Below are 24,168 nucleotides of genomic sequence, written 5' to 3'. Positions count from 1 at the left end.
AGTACTATAATTATTGTTAATGCATGATTTAATGTTAGATTTAAAAGAAACCATTAAAAGAAAATGAATTTATACATAGTTTTCTTGAACTGTTTCATGACACATTTTATATACTGAATTGTAGTAGTCAGTGTTACTGTCAAATTGTTTGATTAGAACTAAATATTCTCAAGTATCCACATAAGTAAATGCATCAAATTAAAATGCTAAATTTAAATACTTCCAGTGAATATTATTATTCCAATCATGACACATCGTCAGCCACTACAGCAGTAGTAAACGCCCCCCTCAGATGCAGAGACAGAAAATGGATTGGAGTTTTTTAAAATGATGTAAGTAAAAGGTCCATCGTGTGTAGTGAAATGTAACATGAAAAATGAAAACATTAAACTTATATTCATAGTGGCTGGAGGAGCAGAATTTGTTTTGATCATTATCATATATATGGGACAGCACATATTTTTATTTTGATATTTTATTTTGACACTGTTGCCCTTTAAGTTCTGATGGTATTTTTTCCAGACATATTCCTCTTTTTTATTCCTATTTCTACACATCAATAATCACCTTTGACCAGGTACACTGATTACATACTGAGTCCCAGTTACACTTTATCTATCAAGAACAAATCATGTTGTCACGATCATTTCATGAGAAGAGTCAAACATTTTATTCCAATATCATGGGCAACTGTATTTTTTTGTAAATTATTTATGAAGGTGGTCTTCAGAAATGTTTTATCATTCAGAAGTGAGCCTCATGTTACAGAGGCTGAGAACCTTGGAGCTAAATATTTATGCGTGTCCTATCCTGTTGAGTTGTGCATGACGTTTAAAATTCTGTTTCATGTGTAGTTTTATTTACCTTCATGTGTGATTAGTACCACACATATGACCCCGTTTACACATGTTGGGCTGGATCTACTAAAGGTTTGCGTGTATAAAAACGTGCAAACTCATCACACATGCAAAAAAATGTACAAACTGATTTAACAGTGCACACTAAGAGTCACGTCTTTCAAAGGTGCAAAATAGCGCGTCTGCATCCAGTTAGTACGTTTGCAGCAATGAATATGCAATATGGGGCATTTACACACAACTGTGCGTATGCTAGGTTTGGGGGTTAGGGTTGATGAAAATGGAAATGGAAATACATTAATTTAGCACACTCAAAGTGATTTATCAAACCCAAATGCAATTTTGTTCATAGAAACTGCGTCTATATTTAACACGTCTTAAAGGGAGGTGCAAACAGTTTGTATATGCACGAAACAATGAAACAAGATGCAGAGAATGCGTTTTTCACCCTCATGTGAACATTTTTGGAATGACAGAAGAAAAATAATTGAGATGTATGCCCCCCCACACACACAAACACACACACACACACACACACTCACACACACTTTATGGGACTCTTGTAGAGGCTACTTTTCCACTTGATCTGATGATTCTAATTAAAAATATGCACTGACATTAGGCTACAGTGGGACAAAATCATGTGCACCTGACAGTCATTCAATCCAACAACCCCCACAGCCCCCCCACCTCGAAAATGAACCTTCTGCTGCTGCTCTTGTGCCTGGATCATTCCAGCACACTGTTGCCATTAGTGCTGACGAATCCAAGGTTGCGACGTTTCTCACCCAGACCGTTTCATGCTCCAAACGTCCAGGGTCCAAAAACACCTGCTCCTGTATCCCAGAGCAGTTTTTTGCAAGACACAGAGAACACATTTTTCATCCTCTTGTGAACATTTTTGGAATGAATGCAGAAACACTCATTAAAACATATGGCCTATCCAGCCATGTCGTTTTGGAGCTGTTGGAGGAAGTCAGAGCAGATTTGGAGTCAGCCACGAGAAGGAGTCATGCAATACCTGCAATGACAAAACTCCTGGCAAGTTTACATGTTTTTGCATCTGGGTCCTTCCAGCGTATGGTAGCTATTACAGCTGGGATCTCTCAGTCCTGTTCTTCAGATATGCTGTCTGAACTCCTAAATGCCATGTCGTGCTGGATGACCAGGTTTATTAGGTTTCCACACACTCTGGACTCCTTAAATGAGACCAAACAAGGCTTCTTTGCTGTAGCTCATTTAAGTGTTTATTTGCTTCATCCACCTACACCCTAACTCTGTAGGGTCGAATTTAGCTTTGTGCTTTCGTCTCTGCAAAGTCACCATGCTGGAAACCAACAAAAAACATGCAAAACCCAGATTTAAATAGGTGTGTCGCCAGCATTTTTGCACCTGTTGTCAATTACACTTTTAGTAAATCACCTACGAACTACGGTGGCCCTGAAGCGCAAAACACGAACACAAAAGAGAAAACACAAACGCAAAAGAGAAAATGCAACTGCAAATGAGAAAATATGAACGCACAAGAGAAAACACAAAAGAGACAGACAGTGACGTGGTCTAATCAGTGTTAAGTCATGCTACCCGAAGGTACCTACCTTGTCCGTTATAGCTAATGTTGTTTTTTCACTTTTGCGTTTGTTTTTTCACTTTTGTGGTTGTGTTTTTTCCTTTTGCAGTTGTGTTTTCTCCTTTTGTGTTTGTGTTTTCTCCTTTTGTGTTTGTGTTTTCTCCTTTTGGAATTGTGTTTTCACTTTTGCGTTTGTCTTTTCACTTTTGCGTTCGTGGTTTGCATTTCAGGGCCACCGTAGAAATCCCACACGCAAAATTCTAGATGGCGCACGCAAATTAGTACACACAAATTGGGATCTTAGTAGATCCGGCTCATAGGGTGTTCTCAGAGTGATGCTTTTCAGTATTCATGAGGAGTTATCTGAAAGATATTTCACTGCTTGCAGCTATATATCTATATCTGTATCTATATCTACAGGGTGTCCCATAAGTCTCCATACATAGGAAAAATAAACGTTTCTTGACATAAACCATTTTTATTTGTATAATATGCTCTATATGACTGCCATTTTGTTGGGAACACATTTCAATGCGTGTCCTCCACATCTGAAGAACTATAAAGAAGAAATATAAAGAAATACATGTTAGAACCATATATGTATGGAATGTATTATGTCTCCTATGTATGGAGACTTATGGGACACCTTGTATATTACATTCAAACACAAGTAATAGTGTTAAAATAATGTAATGTACAACTTCATATTTTCCTGTCTTCTGTAATTTTCCATCCATCTGCATACCAAATCATTTGATGTTTTCTCCTGCATGATTTGGTTAAGCAAACACATCCTCATTTACACTTTTGATGTGTGCTGCTCGCTTTGAAGTGTCCAATATTTGGGGCTGTGGCTGTTGCCTGTGCCTTTTGGTTATACAGAGCGCTGACTTATATGCATGTATAAAATTATTTATGTTATTGAGAGAAAAAGGCTGAGATTCCCTCGCCTTGAAGAACAGTGTGGATTTGACTGACCACCTCATACTTAGAATGTCTTTGTTTAGACGTGTTCAGTTCTAGAGCCTGAAGACTTGTTTTAATGAACAAAATGAGCATAATTATGTTGCCAAATAGAAGACCTTTAAAAGCACAAAGACGCATCAAAACTACAGCGAAGACAGCAGGGCATTTGGTATGCTCTCTGTTAATGTGTTTCTTTTATTGCAACCAGGCAAGCATGGACTTAAACCTAAGGTCATTAATCATATAGAACATGAAGAATGCCAATCATACAGTTCTGAGTGTTTATATGCGTACATGTCTTCTTTAACCAGCTTACTGTATTATTTTTTCATGGAGTATGATTATATTACATAGAGCACAACACAAACCTTTTAGATATGTTTCAGCCTTTCAGTGAAGTATAAAAACAACAAAAATACATATGTTGTTACATAATATAGACACTAGAGGAGTCACTACTACATACATAGGGCAGATCCTTCATCTACAGGGTGGGGAAGCAAAATTTACAATGAACATTTAGTTGTTTTTTTCTCAGGAGGCACTACGTCAATTGTTTTGAAACCAAACATATACTGATGTCATAATCATACCTAACACTATTATCCATACCTTTTCAGAAACTTTTGCCCATATGAGTAATCAGGAAAGCAAACGTCAAAGAGTGTGTGATTTGCTGAATGCACGCGTCACACCAAAGGAGATTTCAAAAATAGTTGGAGTGTCCATAAAGACTGTTTATAATGTAAAGAAGAGAATGACTATGAGCAAAACTATTACGAGAAAGTCTGGAAGATACTATTAGAGAAGAATGGGAGAAGTTGTCACCCGAATATTTGAGGAACACTTGCACAAGTTTCAGGAAGCGTGTGAAGGCAGTTATTGAGAAAGAAGGAGGACACATAGAATAAAAACATTTTCTATTATGAAAATTTTCTTGTGGCAAATAAATTCTCATGACTTTCAATAAATTAATTGGTCATACACTGTCTTTCAATTCCTGCCTCAAAATATTGTAAATTTTGCTTCCCCACCCTGTATATCAGGGGTGTCAAACTCATTTTGGTTCAGGAGCCATATTTAGCTCAATTTGATCTCAAGCGGGCCAGACCAGTAAAATAATGACTTCATAACCTATAAATAATGACAAATCCAAGTTTTTCTTTTTGTTTTAGTACAAAAAAAAAACCAAAACAATTAAATAATGAAGATATTTACATTTTACAAAAAAGATGTGAATAACCTGAAAAAACAGAAATTTCATTAGAAAAATTAGAGCAATTTTAACAATATTATGCCTCGACTTATTATTCATACATGTACATTACACACAATGTTACATAAACATTTAGTAACAGGCAGAATATTGTTAAAATTTTGAAGTTTGGAACTAAGATTTGAACAATTTCTACAATATTACATTTCTTATTATTAACACAACTACAGATCACAGTGGATCCATAAATGCACAAAACATTTGGTAACAGGCAGATTATTGTTAAAATTGCACATTTCGGGTTGTTTATCTTTGTTTTTATTTATGTATTTATTTGCATTTTATTGTGACAGAATAGTTTTGTAAATGTAAATATTTTCACAGTGTAATGTTATTTTTTTCACTTAATTTTTTTCCACATAATTTTTCACAAAGAAAATTTGTCGTTGTCATTATTTATGGGTTATTTGTTTTGTGATTTTTACTTGAGATGACATCGGCCTGTATGTGGAACCTGAACTAAAACGATTTTGAAAACCCTGACTGTTCAGGTTAATTTTTGCACTTTCATCCTGCGGGCCAGAATGGAACCTTTGGCGGGCTAGATTTTGCCCCTGGGCCGCATGTTTGACACCTGTGATCTATATTTTCTGCAGGAGCTCAAATGTCCTTGTGCCAGATTAAAACAGATTTCTTAGATGAGTTTTTTGGCTTTTGGCCTTTATTATGGATTTTTCAACCTCCATTTTTCATCTAAGTTGGACGGATGCAAATGACTTTTATATGACTTTTCTGTTGTGACTTTTACGCACATCATGTTAAACTTTTTGTAAACCTTTTGAAGATACTAGAGAGGACATTTTAATAGTGGTATTATCGATCATTCACTGAAGGCTCTCTGGGTTGTAATACTGTACCATGAAGATAAAAATCAATAATGGTAATGACTGTGTTTTTCACCTCTGGGTGCCCTGATTTGCAATAACACAGTTCTACTACTTTAAATGTGTTCTCTTTTCGGTGTAATGTAAAGAGACACTATAAGGAGCAGCAGCACTAGAAAGGAAAACCAGGGGAAGAATGGTTTCATTATTGATGGAAGACAACTCAATTGGAGATAAAGGAGGTTTCTAGGGAAAATCATTGACAGGAGGTGGTGGTACGTTACTGTGAAGTGTGAAAGTGAGAGAAGCAGCTCAGCTTGGTGGGGGAGAGATTCTCACCTTTTATGCTCAGAAATACATTTTGCCAGGACGTACAATTACACCTGTATGTCAATAAGTACTGTGATTTGCTTTATTTGTCAGAACATGCCCCCTAGTTATATCATTTCTATCATTCATAGATTAATGAATGAGAATTAGGGATGTAACAATTACCGGTATAATGATAAACTGCGGTAAAATTGCCAAATTACTGTTTAAATTCTAATTATCATGATAATCGTGTTTGATTACCTCACTTTTAGGGAAAAAATGCCTATGTAAAGATCGGCTTTTATGTCAAATATTTGAGTGTAGTTTTAATTTATTACAATTTAAATTTTCTATACCTAATATTTGGAACCAATATTCACTTTTAAAGTCTTTGAAAAGGTTTGTTAAGCATCTTTGTGTTATTTATGCAATAAAGTATATACATTTTTCAAATCGGATTTTATATAATTTTTTGTGTGTTTTCTGTCCTTTTATGTTGATATAGTAGGTTAAAGTGAAAAAAATAATAGGCAGATATAAATAAAGTTGTGCTGAAAAAACACAAAACAAATATGGGTATAGTAAACATTTATTTATATAGTATATAAAGGCAAAATCAAAAGTACTGAAAAACTGCCACTGGTTAGTACTTGAATGTTTCTGCCAACAGAAAGTGAATTGTGCCAGTTAATTGATTTGATTTGATTTGATTTGATTTATTTATTACAACTTGGTTAAATTATTTCAGTGTGTGTATAAGTACTTTTTGAACATTTTGAGCACAATTTCAATAATACTGTGATTATAATGATAACTGTGATAATTTTGGTCACAATAACTATGATATTAAATTTTCATATCGTTACATCCCTAATGACAATAATGATCATATTACCGTATTTTAGAGATGAGAGTGTGAGTGTAATAAAGGAAGGCATGTACATCTACAACCATTTATATTCAGATACTGATTATAATAAACTGTAAGAACCTCCTTTATGTGCAGAAATCTCCAAATAGCACATATACCGGATAATAATAACTCAGTCATTGTTATGAATGTAACATTTACAAGATGACATAGGCCTTGAACATCCTGAAGAGGTTTATTTTGCTGTACTGACTCACTTGCTGTACATTATTCCTCTTATTACATGGCTGCTTCCTAAGGCAATCAATATAATTTAACAAATATTGTTCATGTAGAAATGAGGTTATTCCCAGGTGACCTGATTGATTCAACAGTTGGAACTGAGTATAACGTAGCAAACATCGATTATTCATAGCAGCTATCTGCTATACAGAAATAGACCAATTATAAAAGACTATGAAGTAAAGATGTCTAATTGGCATAATAATACAGATCATACAGATGTACTCATGTAGATATGCTGATTTCTTGGACACTATTGATTTGATTATTTTCAAAATGTACACGTATGTGCCTTTCTCTCAATTTTTTAATTAATTTATTTGTTTATTTTGCAAATTTTTGAAATGTGTTTGCAAATATTGAAAGTTAAGACTCAAAATTAACCCCTGGGTATAGGCAGGGTATCAGTGAGCAGGAGGGGCAAAGTGTTATATGAATGGGCGGGGGGTGTTAGTACCAGAAACACCAGAACTCATCTCACTACAAGCTTTTTATACCATTTTACTGACTAGACAGTGATGATACTTTGAGCAATACCTATGTTTTTAAATTGTTTGCTGACTTTGACCAGATCTTGCACTTTTGCTGCTGAAATACACTACATTGTACTTTAAAAATTCTGTAAAACGTTTGTTATTGTTTTGTATTATAACTAAATTATTGCCTTTTTATTTATTTTTTTTATTTATTGTAATCACCTGTCATTATGGTATGGAATGTGCTGCTTGACCTATTGGCCAGGTCTCCCTTCTTGATCTTGAACTCAATGAGACTTTATGTGGTTAAATAAAGGTTACATTAACCCTTTCACGCATGAATTATCAGAACCGTAATCAAGATTTTTTCTTGAGTGTTTTTATTCCTCCTTAGGTATGAAAAAAAAAAAAAAATGTGATCGATTTTTTTTTCATGTAGTTACAAAAATGTCCACTCAGCTTCACCATGCTTTTAATTTTTGAAGCAAAGAAGCATGTATTTAAAACCCAATATCAAAAAGTGATGTGAAAACAATGAAATAAAAACATTTTAAATGCTGCTAATCTGATGTTTTCTCACATTTTAACATATTCTGATACTAGTTATGACTCACTGCAAAAAACAAAACAAAAACCCTGTTAATTACAGTCTAACAATTAATTGATTTACTCTCAAACATGTTAGTGCAGATCAGGTTTATCAAGAACAGCAAAGTTACAGTAATGGTATGAATGTCAGTTTATGGGATGATGCATAAGCATCCACTGTGTTGGCTGATATGGAACTAAAACAACAAAATCCATGAATATACAAGAGAACAGCTGTAGAATAACTGTCCACTGGAGTGACCACTATGCATGAAAGGGTTAAAAAAAAAAGTAAAACCCAGTTACTTTTTTCACTTGTTAACAAATAGTATCAAACCAATCAAACTAATGGAGTATTTTAAACTAGCACATTGACGCGTGGGGATCCACAGGTTTTAGATGTAGTTTTTATGCAGTTGTGTATTTGTACATGCTGTACCGCATTTGTCCAGCAGTCACCGCCAAAGTGTTCTGGGTATAGCAACATGATAGTAAGGCTATTGTATTGCAAAATTATTAATATCTCCCAAAATATTGGTCCTATCAACTTGCCTTTTCTCGCTAATCTGTTCTTTGACCAAAAATACATAAGTATGCCAAACTGCTGCAGTCAGCTCTTTCCAGGTTTTGTGTGAGTCCCCAGACACACACACATACACACACACACATACACACACACACACACACGCACACAGAGGCCACTTGGCTTTTACAATACAGATGAAATACAGTTGGTGAAAAACTCATTTTGATCAAATAAGAATTGATTTCTTTAAGTCCTTCTGTAGATAAAGAGCTGTGTGAACTTTTACGTCATTACTGCAGCAAATATGAAGTGGTTGTTGAGTGACGCGCTGCAGATATGAATCACATTTCTGATCCTCACTGCTCATAGGCTGTGAGCTATATGGCTTTGCTGGCTTATATACTCCGAGAACAGAAACCCTCTTTAAATCTGCTGTATGAAAGGTGCTATCTGACAGAATATAGTGAGGTCTGTCTTCAGGCTACAGTATAAAATGCAGCACTTTTTTTTTTTTTCTATGAAGCAGAGAAAAGAAAATATATCATCAAGATTTGTTTTACGGAAAACAAAACCACTTGCTTATCAGCTACGCCTAGGTTTGTTTGTGATTGTGTTCTGCTGTTGTTCTCAGAAGACAATAGTGTCACCTGATGTTTGCTGTTGCACAAGAGGCTTGTTACATCACATTACACAACTCAATATACACTGAAAGAAGCTGTCCTTGAAATGATCACATGACTTATTCAGTATTGATAGTACGTGGCTGGATGCTGTGTGACAGTGTTTTTTCTGTGCATGCTGTGTGTCAGACTCATATTAAAGTGATGCCCTGGCTCATGTATACCTTTTCTGCTCTGATAGGCACCCTCCCCTGAATAGGATTACTTTGTATGGAAACAGAAGGTCCTGTATTAAGTTTACTCTCAGAAAGGAGTGGCTTCATTCAGATTCAGTGCAGCGTTATTAAATTATTTATTTACTTTCTTTACCTGGTCATTTATATTCAAGGTCACATACGCATGCATTGGTTGGAAAGGAAAGATAAACACCTTTGACAGTGTACCGGTTTGTGGTACTAAGAAAGACTGGGAAAAAAAAAAATAAAATGTGAGTTGGCGTGAATATAACAAACATAAATATGTATTAACAATAAAACAATGATGTATCCATACATGACTGTAGCTAGCCCCCCCCCCCCCCCCAACCTCTAAGTTGTGATAATTTTGTTTTCAGACATATTCCTCTTTTTATTCTCATTCCCACACATCCTTGCATTTTTGACCAGGTTCATTGATTACGTACTGAGTCCCAGTTATACTTTATCTGTCAAGACAAAAATCGCATTTTTAAATGATTTTAAGAGAAGAGGTAAAAATATGTTATTCCAGCTTCATGGGAAACAGTGTATTGCTGAACACAGAATAGTCATATTATAACAGTGAATCATACCGGCAGTGTAGGTAAACACACATTTTACCCAAGTACATAACTAATGCAGTTCATATTTTCAATTGAGGAAAAACTCATTTGTTCCTCAAAACATGTTTGTTTTTTAAATGACACAGAAGTTCCACAGTTAAGAGATTTTTCTGTTACGATGTTTAAAATTACCATAGTATCACGTTATCACTATTAAAGACCTTGTAAAGACTAGAGACAGGTGGCTGAGCAAATATTTTTTATGATGACTGCAAACGAAACCCTTTGAAATGGTAGCACATTAAACATTAGTTAATAAGAGTTGAGATATGAAGAAATAAATCAAAATCTTGAAGTGCTTGAAATTTCAACCCAGTGTTAATGAATGGGAATTTCAGGAATTTATGAATTAATCACTGTTATCAGAAGCTCACACAAAAACACAGGATGATGTGTTCAGAATTATATGCATAGTAGACTGGTAAAAGACAGACAGACAGACAGACAGACAGACAGGGTAAAAACAACCTCCTTGGTGAAGATGATAAATAAAGGAATTTCCTTTTAGCTAATGTAGACTACAACAGTTGTGAAGCACAAACACTTAAATCACTGGAGGAACACTGCAATTATGTTAACTTTAGTAGAAATGACTCATGTTTAAATAAAAACCTCTCCTCTCCTCCTCTCCCCTCCCCTCCTCTCCTCTCCTCCCCTCTTCTCCTCTCCTCTCCTCCTCTCCTCCTCTCCTCCTCTCCTCCCCTCCTCTCCTCCCCTCTTCTCCTGTCCTCTCCTCCCCTCCTCTCCCCTCCCCTCCTCCCCTCTTCTCCTCTCCTCTCCTCCTCTCCTCCCCTCTTCTCCTCTCCTCTCCTCCTCTCACAGACACATTATGAAGATGGAGAGTACATCATCAGACAGGGGGCCAGAGGAGACACCTTCTTCATCATCAGCAAAGGAAAGGTGAGATGATTTCCTCGACAGCATCTTTTGGACTGACATGAGCCTAAAGACAGCTTTCTTTAGGGCAAAGTGGAGGTGGTTTTGTTTTGGGGGCGAATGTTGCTTGTCATCAGTCATCTTGCTGGGCGAGATGAGGGACAGCAGAGCTGCCTCTTTTCTCATCTCTTGCAGAAGCAGTGGGGGAGTCTAAAAGGGAGAATGGAGCTCCTTTCATTTCACCTTTCTGTCATCAGCACTGGCTTCTATACTGGGAATAAATGACAGAGTGTGTCATCCAGCACTGGTGGAGGCTTTCATGTCCTTGTATTGTTATGTAACATCTTTTGAGGTCACTGCATGTTCACTTACCTCCTATATATGAAGTCTCCCTGGTTGTCAACATCTTCTTCATATATACTTTATGTATATACCTTTATCAGAAGATTATACATTGTCAAATAAATATGTCCTGTAGAGACCCAGCAATGCATTTTGTTCTCTGTAGAGGACAAGAGTTTCACAGCTTTACTTAGCAAAACAAACAAAAAAAGAACACTGTCCACTGCATGATCAAAAACAAATTAATTTTAGCAAAAAAACAAAGCCTGTTTGAATATCTGGGGTTGCCAGAAATTTGTGATGTTAAAATGAGGTCACGAGCTAAAAATGGTTGGGAACCACTGGCTTAGTCCTTGTGCAGGTACATTTGTACATAAGAAAAAAAAAAAAACACATTTGTTTTGTCACAGTTTCTGGTTTTGTGGTCTGGCTCAGACTGGGGTGATGTTATACCTTCAGGCTGTGTTGAGATGTTTGGGAAGAGAATCATACATTTCAGAGAAAAACTGTAAAAAAAAAAAAACCAAAAAACACAGATTAGACCACAGCAAAATAATTTTCAGTGTATTCACCAAGATAAACCAATGAGACCAAAACAGTTTATACACAAAGAAATCCCATTTGTTCTGTCTCAGCAGACAGCCTTTGATTTAGGTCAGCGTGAGTCCACAGCAGACACAGTTCGTCTCTCCACAGATGAGCAGTATGTAAAGTATGTACATGTTTTCTTCTCTGAACATCTGGATTATAGAGGCTGTCGTCCCTTTGAAGCGTCACACTGTGTCCACCTTCTCTCATTGACATCCAGTGGACACCAACGTGTGAACTGGAGGTTCCCAAAACTCATCCAAGACCTTTTCTCTCCATCCTGTTCTTTTTTTTTTCTAATCTTTATTTCGAACATGTAGACAGTGAAATCAAAACAAAACCAACCAACAAAATATCAGTAATCAAATCAAATTTTATTTATATAGCGCCAAATCATAAAAAAAAAGTTATCTCATGACACTTTACATATAGAGTTGGTCAAAACCAGACTCTAAGTCAATGATAATGATTCATAAAAGGTTGATAAGTAAACAAAAGAGAAAAGAGGAAAAAAAAAAATTTAAATAAATAAAATTAAACATGCTTGAAAAGGAGATGGCAGAAGTAAAAACTTATATACCCATACCCCCAATATCTTTTTCCTCTATCATTGGTTAAAGCTGGGCAATATTGGCAAAGAAATAGAACTGTTTTGTACTAAAAATGAGGATTTAAGACCAGTTTTAATCAGCTGACTTCTGGCTACATGAACTGAGGACAAAATGTGATTCAGAAGAGCTATTTTTTTTCTAATGTGGTGCCGTATCAATGATCAGAATACAAAACCTCCTATCTGAAAACATCACTTTTTTCAGGAAACAAAAAAAACCTGTAGTTTTATTATAGTATGGTCTTTGTTAAAGATATCCAAGCATATTCTACTGTTGTCAGACTCTCTTTCTATATTATGTGTTAACAGTATCATCCTTGTTCTCACCATTTAATGTGAAAACTCAAAATCTAAAAATTTGCAAATAGAAGGTTCTGTTTTTTGGCCATCGATATGTGACTGGAGAAAGACACTCACCATTAACATATTACAGAAGCAAACAGGTTGCATTTGAGTAAGAACGTTCTCCAGATTTTGCATTTTTCACAACATTCAGGAAGCAAAACATTGACTAATCATATGAATTTGATGTACAGTATTGCCCAGCCTTACCTTCAGGTATTTGTGGACCCAAAACAAACTACCCAACACATGTCCCTTTATCTGTCTGTCCTCGGGATTTCTGCAAACGATTTTGACAAGTAGTGTTTCTCCATAGACAACTGTGTGTTAATTTTCGCTGGCTTGAATTCATATAATAATACAGAAGCCTGTTTTGTAAATGAGCACACGAAGCAGTCCGTGAGTTTTAACAAAGCAGATTTATGTGTGAAACTGGAATTGTGTTAATAGGTTTGGCTGACATGTCCATTTTTTGTAGAGTGTTGTTGTTAATAGAATCAGGAATAGGGGACAAACCTGTAAAAACCAAGATTTCTGATTCATACTCAACAATGGCATAAGTACATTGAACAAAAATATAAACGCACCACTTTTGTTTTTGCTCCCATTTTTCATGAGCTGAACTCAAAGATCTAAAACTTTTTCTATGTACACAAAAGGCCTATTTCTCTCAAATATTGTTCATAAATTTGTCTAAATCTGTGTTAGTGAGCACTTCTCCTTTGTCCTTTGCTGAGATAATCCATCCACCTCACAGGTGTGGCATATCAAGATGCTGATTAGACAGCAGGATTATTGCACAGGTGTGACTTAGGCTGGCCACAATAAAAGGCCACTCTAAAATGTGCACTTTTACTGTATTGGGTGGTCCAGGGGGGTCAGAAAACCAGTCAGTATTTGGTGTGACCACCATTTTCCTCGCACAGTCTTCTTCATGAATTCTCTGAAACAGCTTTGGAGATGGCTTATGGTAGAGAAATGAACATTCAATTCACAGGCAAAAGCTCTGGTGGACATTCTTGAAGTCAGCATGCCAATTGCATATTCCCTCAAAACATGTGACATCTGTGGTATTGTGCTGTGTGATAAAACTGCACATTTTGGAGTGGCCTTTTATTGTGGCCAGCCTAAGACACACCTGTGCAAAAATCCTGCTGTCTAATCAGCATCTTGATATGCCACACCTGTGAGGTGGATGGATTATCTCAGCAAAGAAGAAGTGTTCACTAACACAAATTTAGACAGATTTGTGAACAATATTTGAGAGAAATAAACCTTGTGTGTACACAGAAAAAGTTTTAGATCTTTGAGTTCAGCTCATGACAAATGGGAGCAAAAACAAAAGTGGTGCGTTTATATTTTTGTTCAGTGTATATATCAATAAATAGTAGAATATGTTCATGCAGAATAAAACATCAGTAAGTGCTTTATACACTGCCCAGGCAAAAAAAAAAAGTCACACATGCAACATTTGACTGCACCACCTTTGGTTTTGATTACAGAAGAAATTCACTGCCACGTCTTTTTTGCCATATAATGCTTATGTAGTGTCACAATAAGGTTCATAATATTTGTTCCATCCATAGTTGCATTAATTTTTGGTTATTGATGATGGAGAATCAGACATCAGATCTTCATCACACTCCAAATCAGAGTCTGCACTTTATGGCTAATCCATGTGTGAAAATGATGTCTCATTCTGTCACATGCCTGACGATCCTGATCAATCCTGGCATCGTCCAGTCTTTTTGACATTAGACATAAGAGGACACTGTCTGTAGTTAGAGTTAAATAATCTGTTACAGCTGCAGTACTGACCCATGAAAGGATCTGAACTGTTTGCTCAGTTAAATCCAGTGAATGTCTCCTGTAATCAAAACCAAAGGTGGTCGTGTTTGTTTGTTTGTTTGTTTATTTGTTTGTTTGTTTGTTTGTTTGTTTGTTAGCAAGATAACTCAAAAAGTTATGGATGGATTTTCATGAAATTTTCAAGAAATGTTGATACTGGCACAAGGAAGAAATGATTAAATTTTGGTGGGGGGGGAGAGAGAGACAGACACGACAGATCTGTCTTGGCAGAGGTCTGTGCTCTCCGAGTTCTTTTCTTGCTAATCCACTGGCACCCAACCTTTTTTTGGCTCGTGACCCCATTTTAACATCACAAATTTCTGGCAACCCCAGAACTGAGACATTAATTTGTTTTAGATCATGAAATAGTTTGCTATACTATGCTTCAAATCGTTAATTTTAGACGACATTTAGGCATTTAATGTATATTATTGTGGACGGAGGCAGAAAAGCCAGGTGTAGATTACTGCACAAAGTGAGAATTTTGTTTTCCTTGGTCAGGATATGTACACTCTGTCCAGCTTGTATTTACAAGGCTGCAAATTAATTAATTAATTCATTCATTTTCTGAACCCGCTTTATCCTCACTAGGGTCATGGGGCTGCAAATTAATACTGACAAAAAAAAAAAAAAAAAAGAAAAACCAATAACTCAAACTATGAATTATGAAAGAGCTGCAGCATCTTAAAGCAGTCACAATGAACAGCTGAAAGATAAACAGAACCACAGTTCTTCAGTTTCAGCTTCAGAGTTTGTCATGTCTGTTATGTATTGTGATTGTCTCTCTAAACTTGCCATATATTTTTTTATTAGGAGGTTTTTCTCAATTTTTATCAATTACTAGAAATTTCAGGCGACCCCATTTGAATTCCATGTGACCCCATGTGGGGTCCCAACCCCAAGGTTGAAAAACACTGAGTTTATCATAAATATGTATATACACTACCAGTCAAAAGTTTGGACTCACCTTCTCATTTAAATGATGTGAGATGGACCACAGATGGACAACAAGTGCTCAGCATCACTGGGAACTCCTTCAAGACTGTTCGAAAACATTTCAGATGACTACCTTATGAAGCTTATTGAGAGAATGCCAAGAATGTGCAAAGCAGTAATACAAGCAAAATGTGGCTATTTTGAAGAATCTAAAATATAAAACATGCTTTTGAGTAATGTCACACTTTTTTTTAACTACATAATTCCATATGTGTTCATTCAAAGTTTTGATGCCTTCAGTGAGAATCTACAATATAGTCATGAAAATAAAGAAAAACCAGGTGAGTCCAAACTTTTGACTGGTAGTGCACATAAACTAAAGGTGTCCTGAGACCAAAATGTGGTAAAAATAGGACTTCTAGTGTTTCATCTTCGGCTGCACAACAAAAGATACAATATGTTGCTCCCTGTTCTCCCTCTTCCCATAACAGATAGACCCATGTAAACATGTAGTTATATTCATCCTCACATACAACATACAAGTGGACACACACACTCACACACACACACACACACACACACACACATCTGACCTTCTCGATGCTTTCCGCTTGGTCATTCCCTTGTCTCACAGACGCTGCACTTTGTTTTGACGACACATAAAATTTTAGAGTCTTAAAAAAACATACACATTCATCCTCATGCTGTGCACTTCCTACCCAGTGTTTCCTCTTGATCTTTTCTTTTTCTGCCATCATGTGATGCTATAAATGAGTAGCTGTCATTCAGGTATAAACAGCATCCTGGGCCTGTGTTCACTGATACACTTGTGCAGCGCTCGCTAATGAATGAAGACAAGATCTTTCATTAGGCGCAACGATCTTTTCCATTCACTTACTTTGAAATCTACTGGAGTGCCATCAGTGTGATTTGTAAACTCTACCTGCGCAGCACAGTGCCATCACTCACATGTCAGCTGGCTAATGAAGTGGTCATCACCGCCTCACTCAAACCTCTGTGGTGAGAAGGAAATCATCAGGGATTCAGTGTTTGTCACAGCAGCTACTTCCTGTGTGTTTGTCAGCCTGCTACGTAAAGGAAATCATTTACATGTCAATTTCAGTCTGAATGATGGATGGCTCTGAATCTACTCCCTGTCTTACTCGCTACAAACCCTTATACTGGTTTTACCTTTTCTGCCGCTGTCACATGACTCTTCTGCGTTCCCTTTATCCCACCAGGTTAATGTGACCAGGGAGGACTTGCCCAATGGAGAGCCTGTCTACTTGCGAAGCCTCGGGAAAGGAGACTGGTTTGGAGAAAAAGCCTTGCAAGGGTAAGTCTGGCCCTAATAACACTGCCTCTTCCAATATAAATCTTCTGTTTTCTTTCTGTTTCTGTCTCTTTTGCTGTCAACCACTTTTCCTTCTCATTTTCGCTCACAATTTACCTTTAGTATTCTTCCTTTTGCAATTACCTGCATCTATCCTTTCTAATTTGTTGTCAGTCAGGCTCCGTTTTTTCCCCTCCCTCTCACGCTTCTTGACAGGCGTGATCACACGTTCAATGACTAAAGACATGCACACTCTACACAACTTAAAACCAGATTTGCTGTACTACTCCAGAAGACACACACAAAAAAAACAAAAAAAACAAAAAAAACAAGTGGTGCCATCTACAACAAACCCCGCCCCTTGCACATATTTCGCTCATTATAAGTAAATGGGGATATTTTAAAAATTCATAAAAAATTTAAACTTTGACCTACTGTTCCCAAAATGTAATGAGATCCATTATGGGTCACTGGCAAACTATAAAGTCAATTTGGTATGAATTCAACCAATAGTTCTGCTGCAACAGGCATATGAAATTTTGCCACTCTAAGTAAATGGGGAAAAAAAAGATTTAAAAAATTCCTAAAAATTTGAAACTTTGACTTACTTTTCCCAAAATGTAATGAGATCTATTCTGGGTCACTGGCGATCTATAAACCAAATTTGGTATGAATTCACCCAACAGTTTTGCTGCTACAGACATTTGAAATTTTGCCCATTATAAGTAAATGGGTAAAAAAAAATACAAAAAAAATAAAATTCATAAAAAAATTTTAACTTTGACCCACTTTTCCCAAAATGTAGTGAGATCTATTCTGGGTCACTGGCAATCTATAAACCAAATTTGGTATGAATTCAACCAGTAGTCTTGCTGCTAAAGTGTTAAGTAATAAACAAACAAACAAACAAACTGAACCAAAAACAATACCCCTTGCCTCCCCTTTGGGGGCGGGGTAAAAATCACTGCGCTGAAACAAAGAAATAACAAATACAGGATAATCAGAAAGCCATTATTGAGCTCTTACAAAAATTCAGCTTGATTGAAAAAGGAATTAGCTACTTAATGTTGATCTTAGTTGATAAAAAGGAAACACAGATTAGCCATTTTACAAAAGTATTTTGCATAAATTGCTGTCATAATTGCTATAATATCCTCTTCTATTCTTCTCTCTAACCTCTGTGTTTACCCAATCAGACAAAATGAAGTGCTTATGTTATAATAAGTGTCAGTGAAGATTCCTCACAGATAGAACAAGTGACAAACAGTCTGTGCTATAATTTGCAGTCGTGTTACAGACAGAAATCTACAGGGAAAACTGTTGATTGTCATAGGTCCTTGGAGTTTGACCATTGTAGCTAGAACTAAAGATCAGTTTCATTTACATGCATGCAACATATACAGTCTGTCCTTCATATGTTCATGTCATTCCTCTCCGTTTATGTCTCGGTTGCCAGAACATGAAGATATGAAAGACGTATTCATGCTGTCCTTGACTATACAAATGATTTTTACCGTCTTTGTTTGCTTTCATGAACATATGTGTGAAATCTGCGGGGCAGAATTGCTTTTACTGACTAATGATGATGCTAATTACCATGAACCAATTTAAGTATAGGACAATAACCAGTGCTGCCATTCTTTCTACTATTCAAGCCTGTGCCAGATACATGCACTGTAGCTGTGCAGATGCACTGAGCAAGTATTCAGGCTGTATATACAAGGGATCAAGTGAATCACAGCTGATGCTCTGACTCATCTCATCTCTGAAATACTTAAACCAAAAGAGCATTTTGGGTGTAAAAGGAGCTACTTTTCATATGACTCCTGGTTTCAAAGTGTAGAGGATCAGTGCCCTTAAGTGTTCCTATCTTTTTCCAGGCTGTTTATCCTGTCTTGTCTCAAGCATGTGCCTCAGTGTAATATTAAAACAGAAGGAGAGGAGAGGTGGAAAATAGTCTGAAGTGTGTTATGTCTGTGAGGGGTCAGGTAGAAAGGGAGAACGTGGGCATCCATGCGTGTACACTTGAATGCTTAGGAGCTGATGATAAGAAATGAAAATGTCTCCATCTTGTGGTCAAAAGTGGAACAACTTCAAATATACCTAAGCTGTTAACAGACTCTCATGTAAAGGATATAATACAGAAAAATAAAACAACAACAAAAAAACAAACAAACAGACTTATATTAACTCAAAGTAAAAATCCAAGAAAATCAAAATCATACCAGAAATTATCACATTTTCATGTCCAAGCATCACTGTAGATGCAGGGTTTATATTCATGCGGCAGCTGGAATGGGACAGATGGCTGGGTTTTCCCATATGCAAAAGTAATGACTATAAGATATAAAGATGACAGAGCATTAAAATGCATGGAGAACATGTGAGGCATGGGCTGCTTGATCTCTGTCAGAGGGAGGAGAAGGTTGTTCCAAATAGAAATTCAATCCTTTTACACTAATGAGAAATAATAAAAAAAATTAAAAAAATAGTGTGATGAATAGGACATTGACACTAAGTACTTATTAATAATGTATCGAGCATGTGTGCAGTGAACAGGTTGACATTTCCTAGCGTTCAGTCATTCTTTGGATATGTATTGGAAATAAAAAAAATCACAAAAATAACTCACACACACTCCATTACATGCTGCACAAATGCACGACATATAAGTATAATTGCATATAGCAGTTCTGGGAATGAGATTTCAAGTAGTGTTCTCATATAAAAGCCCTTCAAAGCACTGTTAAGAACATCTCACACGCTTCTTGACCAATTAAGAGACCCGTGTCTTGTTGAAAGAAAGAACTCCAAGTGTCGGCTTCGTATTGTTATCACTTGCTGCCGTGAATGCCTTTTGTCTTGGAGATACTTGAAGGAGCAAAGCCTATTCAGATCCACCTTTGATGGTCAAGCATGTCTCAAATTTAAATGATTGAGATGCTGGCCATCTTCGACCTAAGCTTTTGATCAGAGGGCTCTTCTGCAGGGCCATGTTTCTAATTAGAAGTTAGCTGTGTGTGGCCTCGCTCATGAAACTCAATAGCCCCTACTCAGAGACTACTCTATCCATGTGAAGACGCCACCTTTGATCTGTGGCAGTAACATATTTACAAATCAAAGTCTGTCCCCGTTAATGGATGGCAGAAGTATCACGTGATGTGTTTTATTTCAAAGGGTCAATGTATTTATAATCCAGGATGAATATTTAATTTCCCACCCCATAGGTTGACGTTTCAGGAAAACAAGGACAGTAAATCCAGCTAGAAAATACTGAGCGAACATAACAACAACATAGTCAATGTCACATTCTTCCAACTCACATGTAAGTGGTGGGTTTCACTTCAGGTGTAGATCCGTCAACGCCACAGAAGACGTGCTCCCTGACCTCGCCTGCCGAGTGTACTGTGTGTGTGGTGTTTGTAGTGGGTGTGATAAAGACTTAAAAAAAAAACAGTGTGACATGAACAAATGCGATTGATTGGCGTTAGTGTTAAGCCATTTACACGACACCCCCTCCTGATAAATCAATTCAAGACGCTGTTCTCATGAGGCTTTTTTACAACCGGTACTAAGATGAAAATGCAGGACTTTCAGGTTTGTCAGATGCCAAAACACTCGATAGCTTTTCCTGATTTGTAGGTGGGGTTCAGTAATAGACTGGAGAGATAAGATAAGATAAGAAAAGATAAGTTTTTTAAGAAATTACTATGCAGAAGTCTCTCAGAGTACAAGTAAAAAAGATTAAAAGATACAATCAAAATAAAAGTCAAAGATATAAGCAGTATAAAAGTATGAAAGCAGTGTAAAAAACAAATAGCTTAGTGTGAATAGATAGATAGATAGATAGATAGATAGATAGATAGATAGATAGATAGATAGATAGATAGATAGATAGATAGATAGATAGATAGAGTCACTTTTATGATTATCATAAAAATGAAATCGTTTAATAAAGTCCATAAGATGTACAAATAAAAAATTATAGTAAAATGTGTGTAAATAATTCAAAATTTGACTAAAAAATATAATTAAACATGTTAATAAGTTAAAATTAGACTAAAGCAGACCAATATTAATTAGAAATAAATAATAGTAAATACAATTAATTTAATATTTCTTGTACATTTTCAGCAGTTTGATCACAATGGGGAAAAACTAACTTGTGTACCTTACATTTTGTTGTTTGTTTATAGCTAAGCTAAAAAATTCAATGTAATGGCGTAGTTCATATATTTCTATATTTATCTATTGTTTATTAAGCAGTGGTATCAGAAATAGCTAAGTGATCATTTTTAAGGTGATTTAAGGCAAGCTGATCAGCAGGTTAAAGGTGATATTACAACAGTTATAAAACTCAGGAACTCAGTAAAATAGTACAAAACAGTAATATAAAACAACAGTTACTATCCCAGCACCAGAAATATGAATTAGTTCAAGTTCCCAAATGGGAAACACACCAATACCAATGCATAATATCACATTCACAGCCTCTGAGTTTAGATTATTTTTATTTTCATGTATTCCAATTGCGTCCAGTGCATTCCAATAGTGGTTCCAGGTGTTTCATTCAACTGCCATGACAGACCTAATGTGAACAGACATCCTTAAAAGTCAACTGAATTAAACTGTAATACATTACCTCTTGTGTAAACATAACTGCCGGCTGACTCATGTTTAATGTTTTCATCTGCATTTGTGTTGAAAGCAACTCCCATAATTCCACACTTCCTCATGGTTCCATATACTACTGCGTGATTCTGGATTGAGACCAGAAGACTCAGACTTTACATTCTTTACCTGAGGGAAGTGTTCTCACTGAGATTAATGTTGTTTTACTTAATGCAGACCATGACTTATGGTATGAACGGGGAGATTTACTCCTCAGACCATCAGATGCATCAGTTATAATGTTCTGCCATACTATTATTGTTATTATGACTCTATAAATTCTTACTGACATTTTATATAAAATGCATTTTTGAGAAATAGGATGAAATGTAATACTTCTGGGTCTGATCAATCGGTAACAGTCTCTGTCATGTAAGCAGAGTAATTTATATGCATGTATTATATATATTTGAGTAGGTATTTATAAGCACTATAACATTATGTATAACAAAATTTGGGGAGATAAAATTTTTTGGTGAAAAATGTCAAATTACTGCTCAGTAACAGGTGGACTTGAAACGGACATCAGTTTTTTAAGCTGTACACAAACATTCAAAACATGCAGTTCTCAGCAGAAATCGATATCAAGTAGGACAAAACCTTTTAGATATTATGTTCAACTGTGCTGAAAATAAATTTTGGAGTAAAATATTGAAAAGTCTTTGTTTTATTGACTTGAGAATGTGGTAACACGTGGACAGGTTGCCATAGTAACACGTGGATGACTCTTAACCATTGCATCACCCAAAATGTATCAAAAGATCATTACTTTCTGAAAGTTTCACTCAAATATCTGAATTATAATAGATAATAGATATCGCCATATCAGACAGACCTCCTCTCCTTCTGTTTTTAAATCCCTTCTTAAAATTCATCTTTTCTCCTTGGCTTTTGAAACCATGTGAGATGTTTGAATGTATTATTTTATTTCAGTTGTTTTATTATTGGTTTATTGTTCTTTTTTTTTTTTTTTAATTGTATAGCTTTTTATGTTTTTAATATGTTGTTTTTTTAATCTTTTATTTAGGTTTTACCTATTCCTCTGTAATTTTATTTATTTTATTATTATTATTATTATTATTTTATTTTTATTTTTTTTATTTTTTTTACAGTTGTTCTATGTCTTAATCTATTCTTGTATTTTACTCTGTTATTTTGGTTTTTATTCATTTTTCCTGCACAACACTTTGGTCCACTCTGGTTGTTTTAAAGTGCTTTACAAATAAAGTTGGATTGGATTGGATAAGTAACTTCCATCCATTCCATCCATTATCCACTTCTTATCCAGGGCCGGGTTGCGGGGGTAACAGTCTAAGCAGGATAAGTAACTTGAAAAATTTAAATTGGTATTTTTGTGGTAACACATGGGCAGGGCCTTTTAAACAACCCACAAATGTTCAGAAATATCAATAATATTCACAAAACAATGAAGATCTAAAACTTGAAACTTTACAATCATCTATATAATCAACAGATTGAATACATTTTTAAAAATTTTTAGATATAATTTTCAGCGTCAAATTTGAGCTAAGGCTATGGTGTAAAAAGTACAATCAATAAAATCAGTTGTAACTTTTTTTTTTCTACAAGTGGTATTTTAAAATACCATAACATAGAGATCTTTAGCTAAAAAATGAGCCCTGTTGATAAAGGATGTGTGCAAATGTACTTTTTCATATTGATGTTCACTTTCGCTACAAAACTAAAACTATCAAAGGTTTAAATGCTTTGGAGGAAAAAGCTCTTCATCACAGAGAACCTAGTATTGCCCTTTTTTGTATTTTGGTAAGCAGTTACACACAGCAGATTCTTCAGTGTTTCCCACAGGCCAAAAATGTATTTTACATTTGGGTGCCTGAGGGGGAGAAAGGTGGAGGGGTGGGAGAAACTACAAATAACATTAAGCATCACAGAACTGTTCTCAGAAGATAAGTCTGCCACCCAACAGAGTGCATTTTCAACCATCTTAATGAATAAAAAGCATCTCATTGTTAGATTTGAGTAATAAAGCTAAAAAAAAATCTTAAAAAAAGAAAAAAAAATCTTGCTTGCTTTTTATTCAGAGAAGTGGTTTCTGTACAGTGGCAACATAAGAAAAGCTGCAATGACAACATGTTGCAATGAAATATTTATATAAGGTCTGTGTAAGTTATGTTAACACTTTATACGCATTAAAAACAGCACATCTTCAGCCATAGCCCTGAACAAATCTCACATCACTAAGACCTTATGAATAATTTAACACAATCGACACTGGTCTACAATTTTTTAGAAATGATTTGCTTCAGAGATTAAATGTGCTAAATGTTACGTATTTTAATACGATTAATTGGAAAATAGATGACAAAAGTGCTGGTTTGCTGATGTTTTCAAGGTATATGATTAAGTGTTATTACACATATATATCGGTTTATGTACATTTATATAATAGTTTTATAAATCTTCCACTAAATAGAACTTGTAAAGTGAATGTCTTCTAATGTGCAGACAGTGTTTTGAAGTAGATCTTGTAGCTCTGAGACAAATATTCCTTTTGAGTCAAACCCATTCTCTCATTAATTCTTGAATTTCACATTTTGACCCAAGGCTGTATCT

The 24,168-nt window shown here is 35.6% G+C and overlaps 1 protein-coding gene across 2 annotated transcripts in view; it reads left to right on the top strand.

The window, feature by feature from the left end:
- The window catches only part of prkg1b (protein kinase cGMP-dependent 1b), a 174,395-nt gene that overhangs the window by 118,395 nt on the left and 31,832 nt on the right, over positions 1-24,168 (top strand). For both annotated transcript variants that reach the window (XM_030156607.1, XM_030156606.1), the window contains exons 6-7: positions 10,850-10,927; positions 16,811-16,905. In XM_030156607.1, coding sequence (XP_030012467.1) covers positions 10,850-10,927; positions 16,811-16,905 — 173 coding nt within the window. The remainder of the gene's footprint in view (positions 1-10,849; positions 10,928-16,810; positions 16,906-24,168) is intronic.

The sequence above is a fragment of the Sphaeramia orbicularis genome, chromosome 15, assembly GCF_902148855.1.
Source record: "Sphaeramia orbicularis chromosome 15, fSphaOr1.1, whole genome shotgun sequence".
Lineage (NCBI taxonomy): Eukaryota > Metazoa > Chordata > Actinopteri > Kurtiformes > Apogonidae > Sphaeramia > Sphaeramia orbicularis.
The sequence above is the reverse complement of the archived record's forward strand: the minus strand, read 5'-3'. Positions and strand labels throughout refer to the sequence as shown.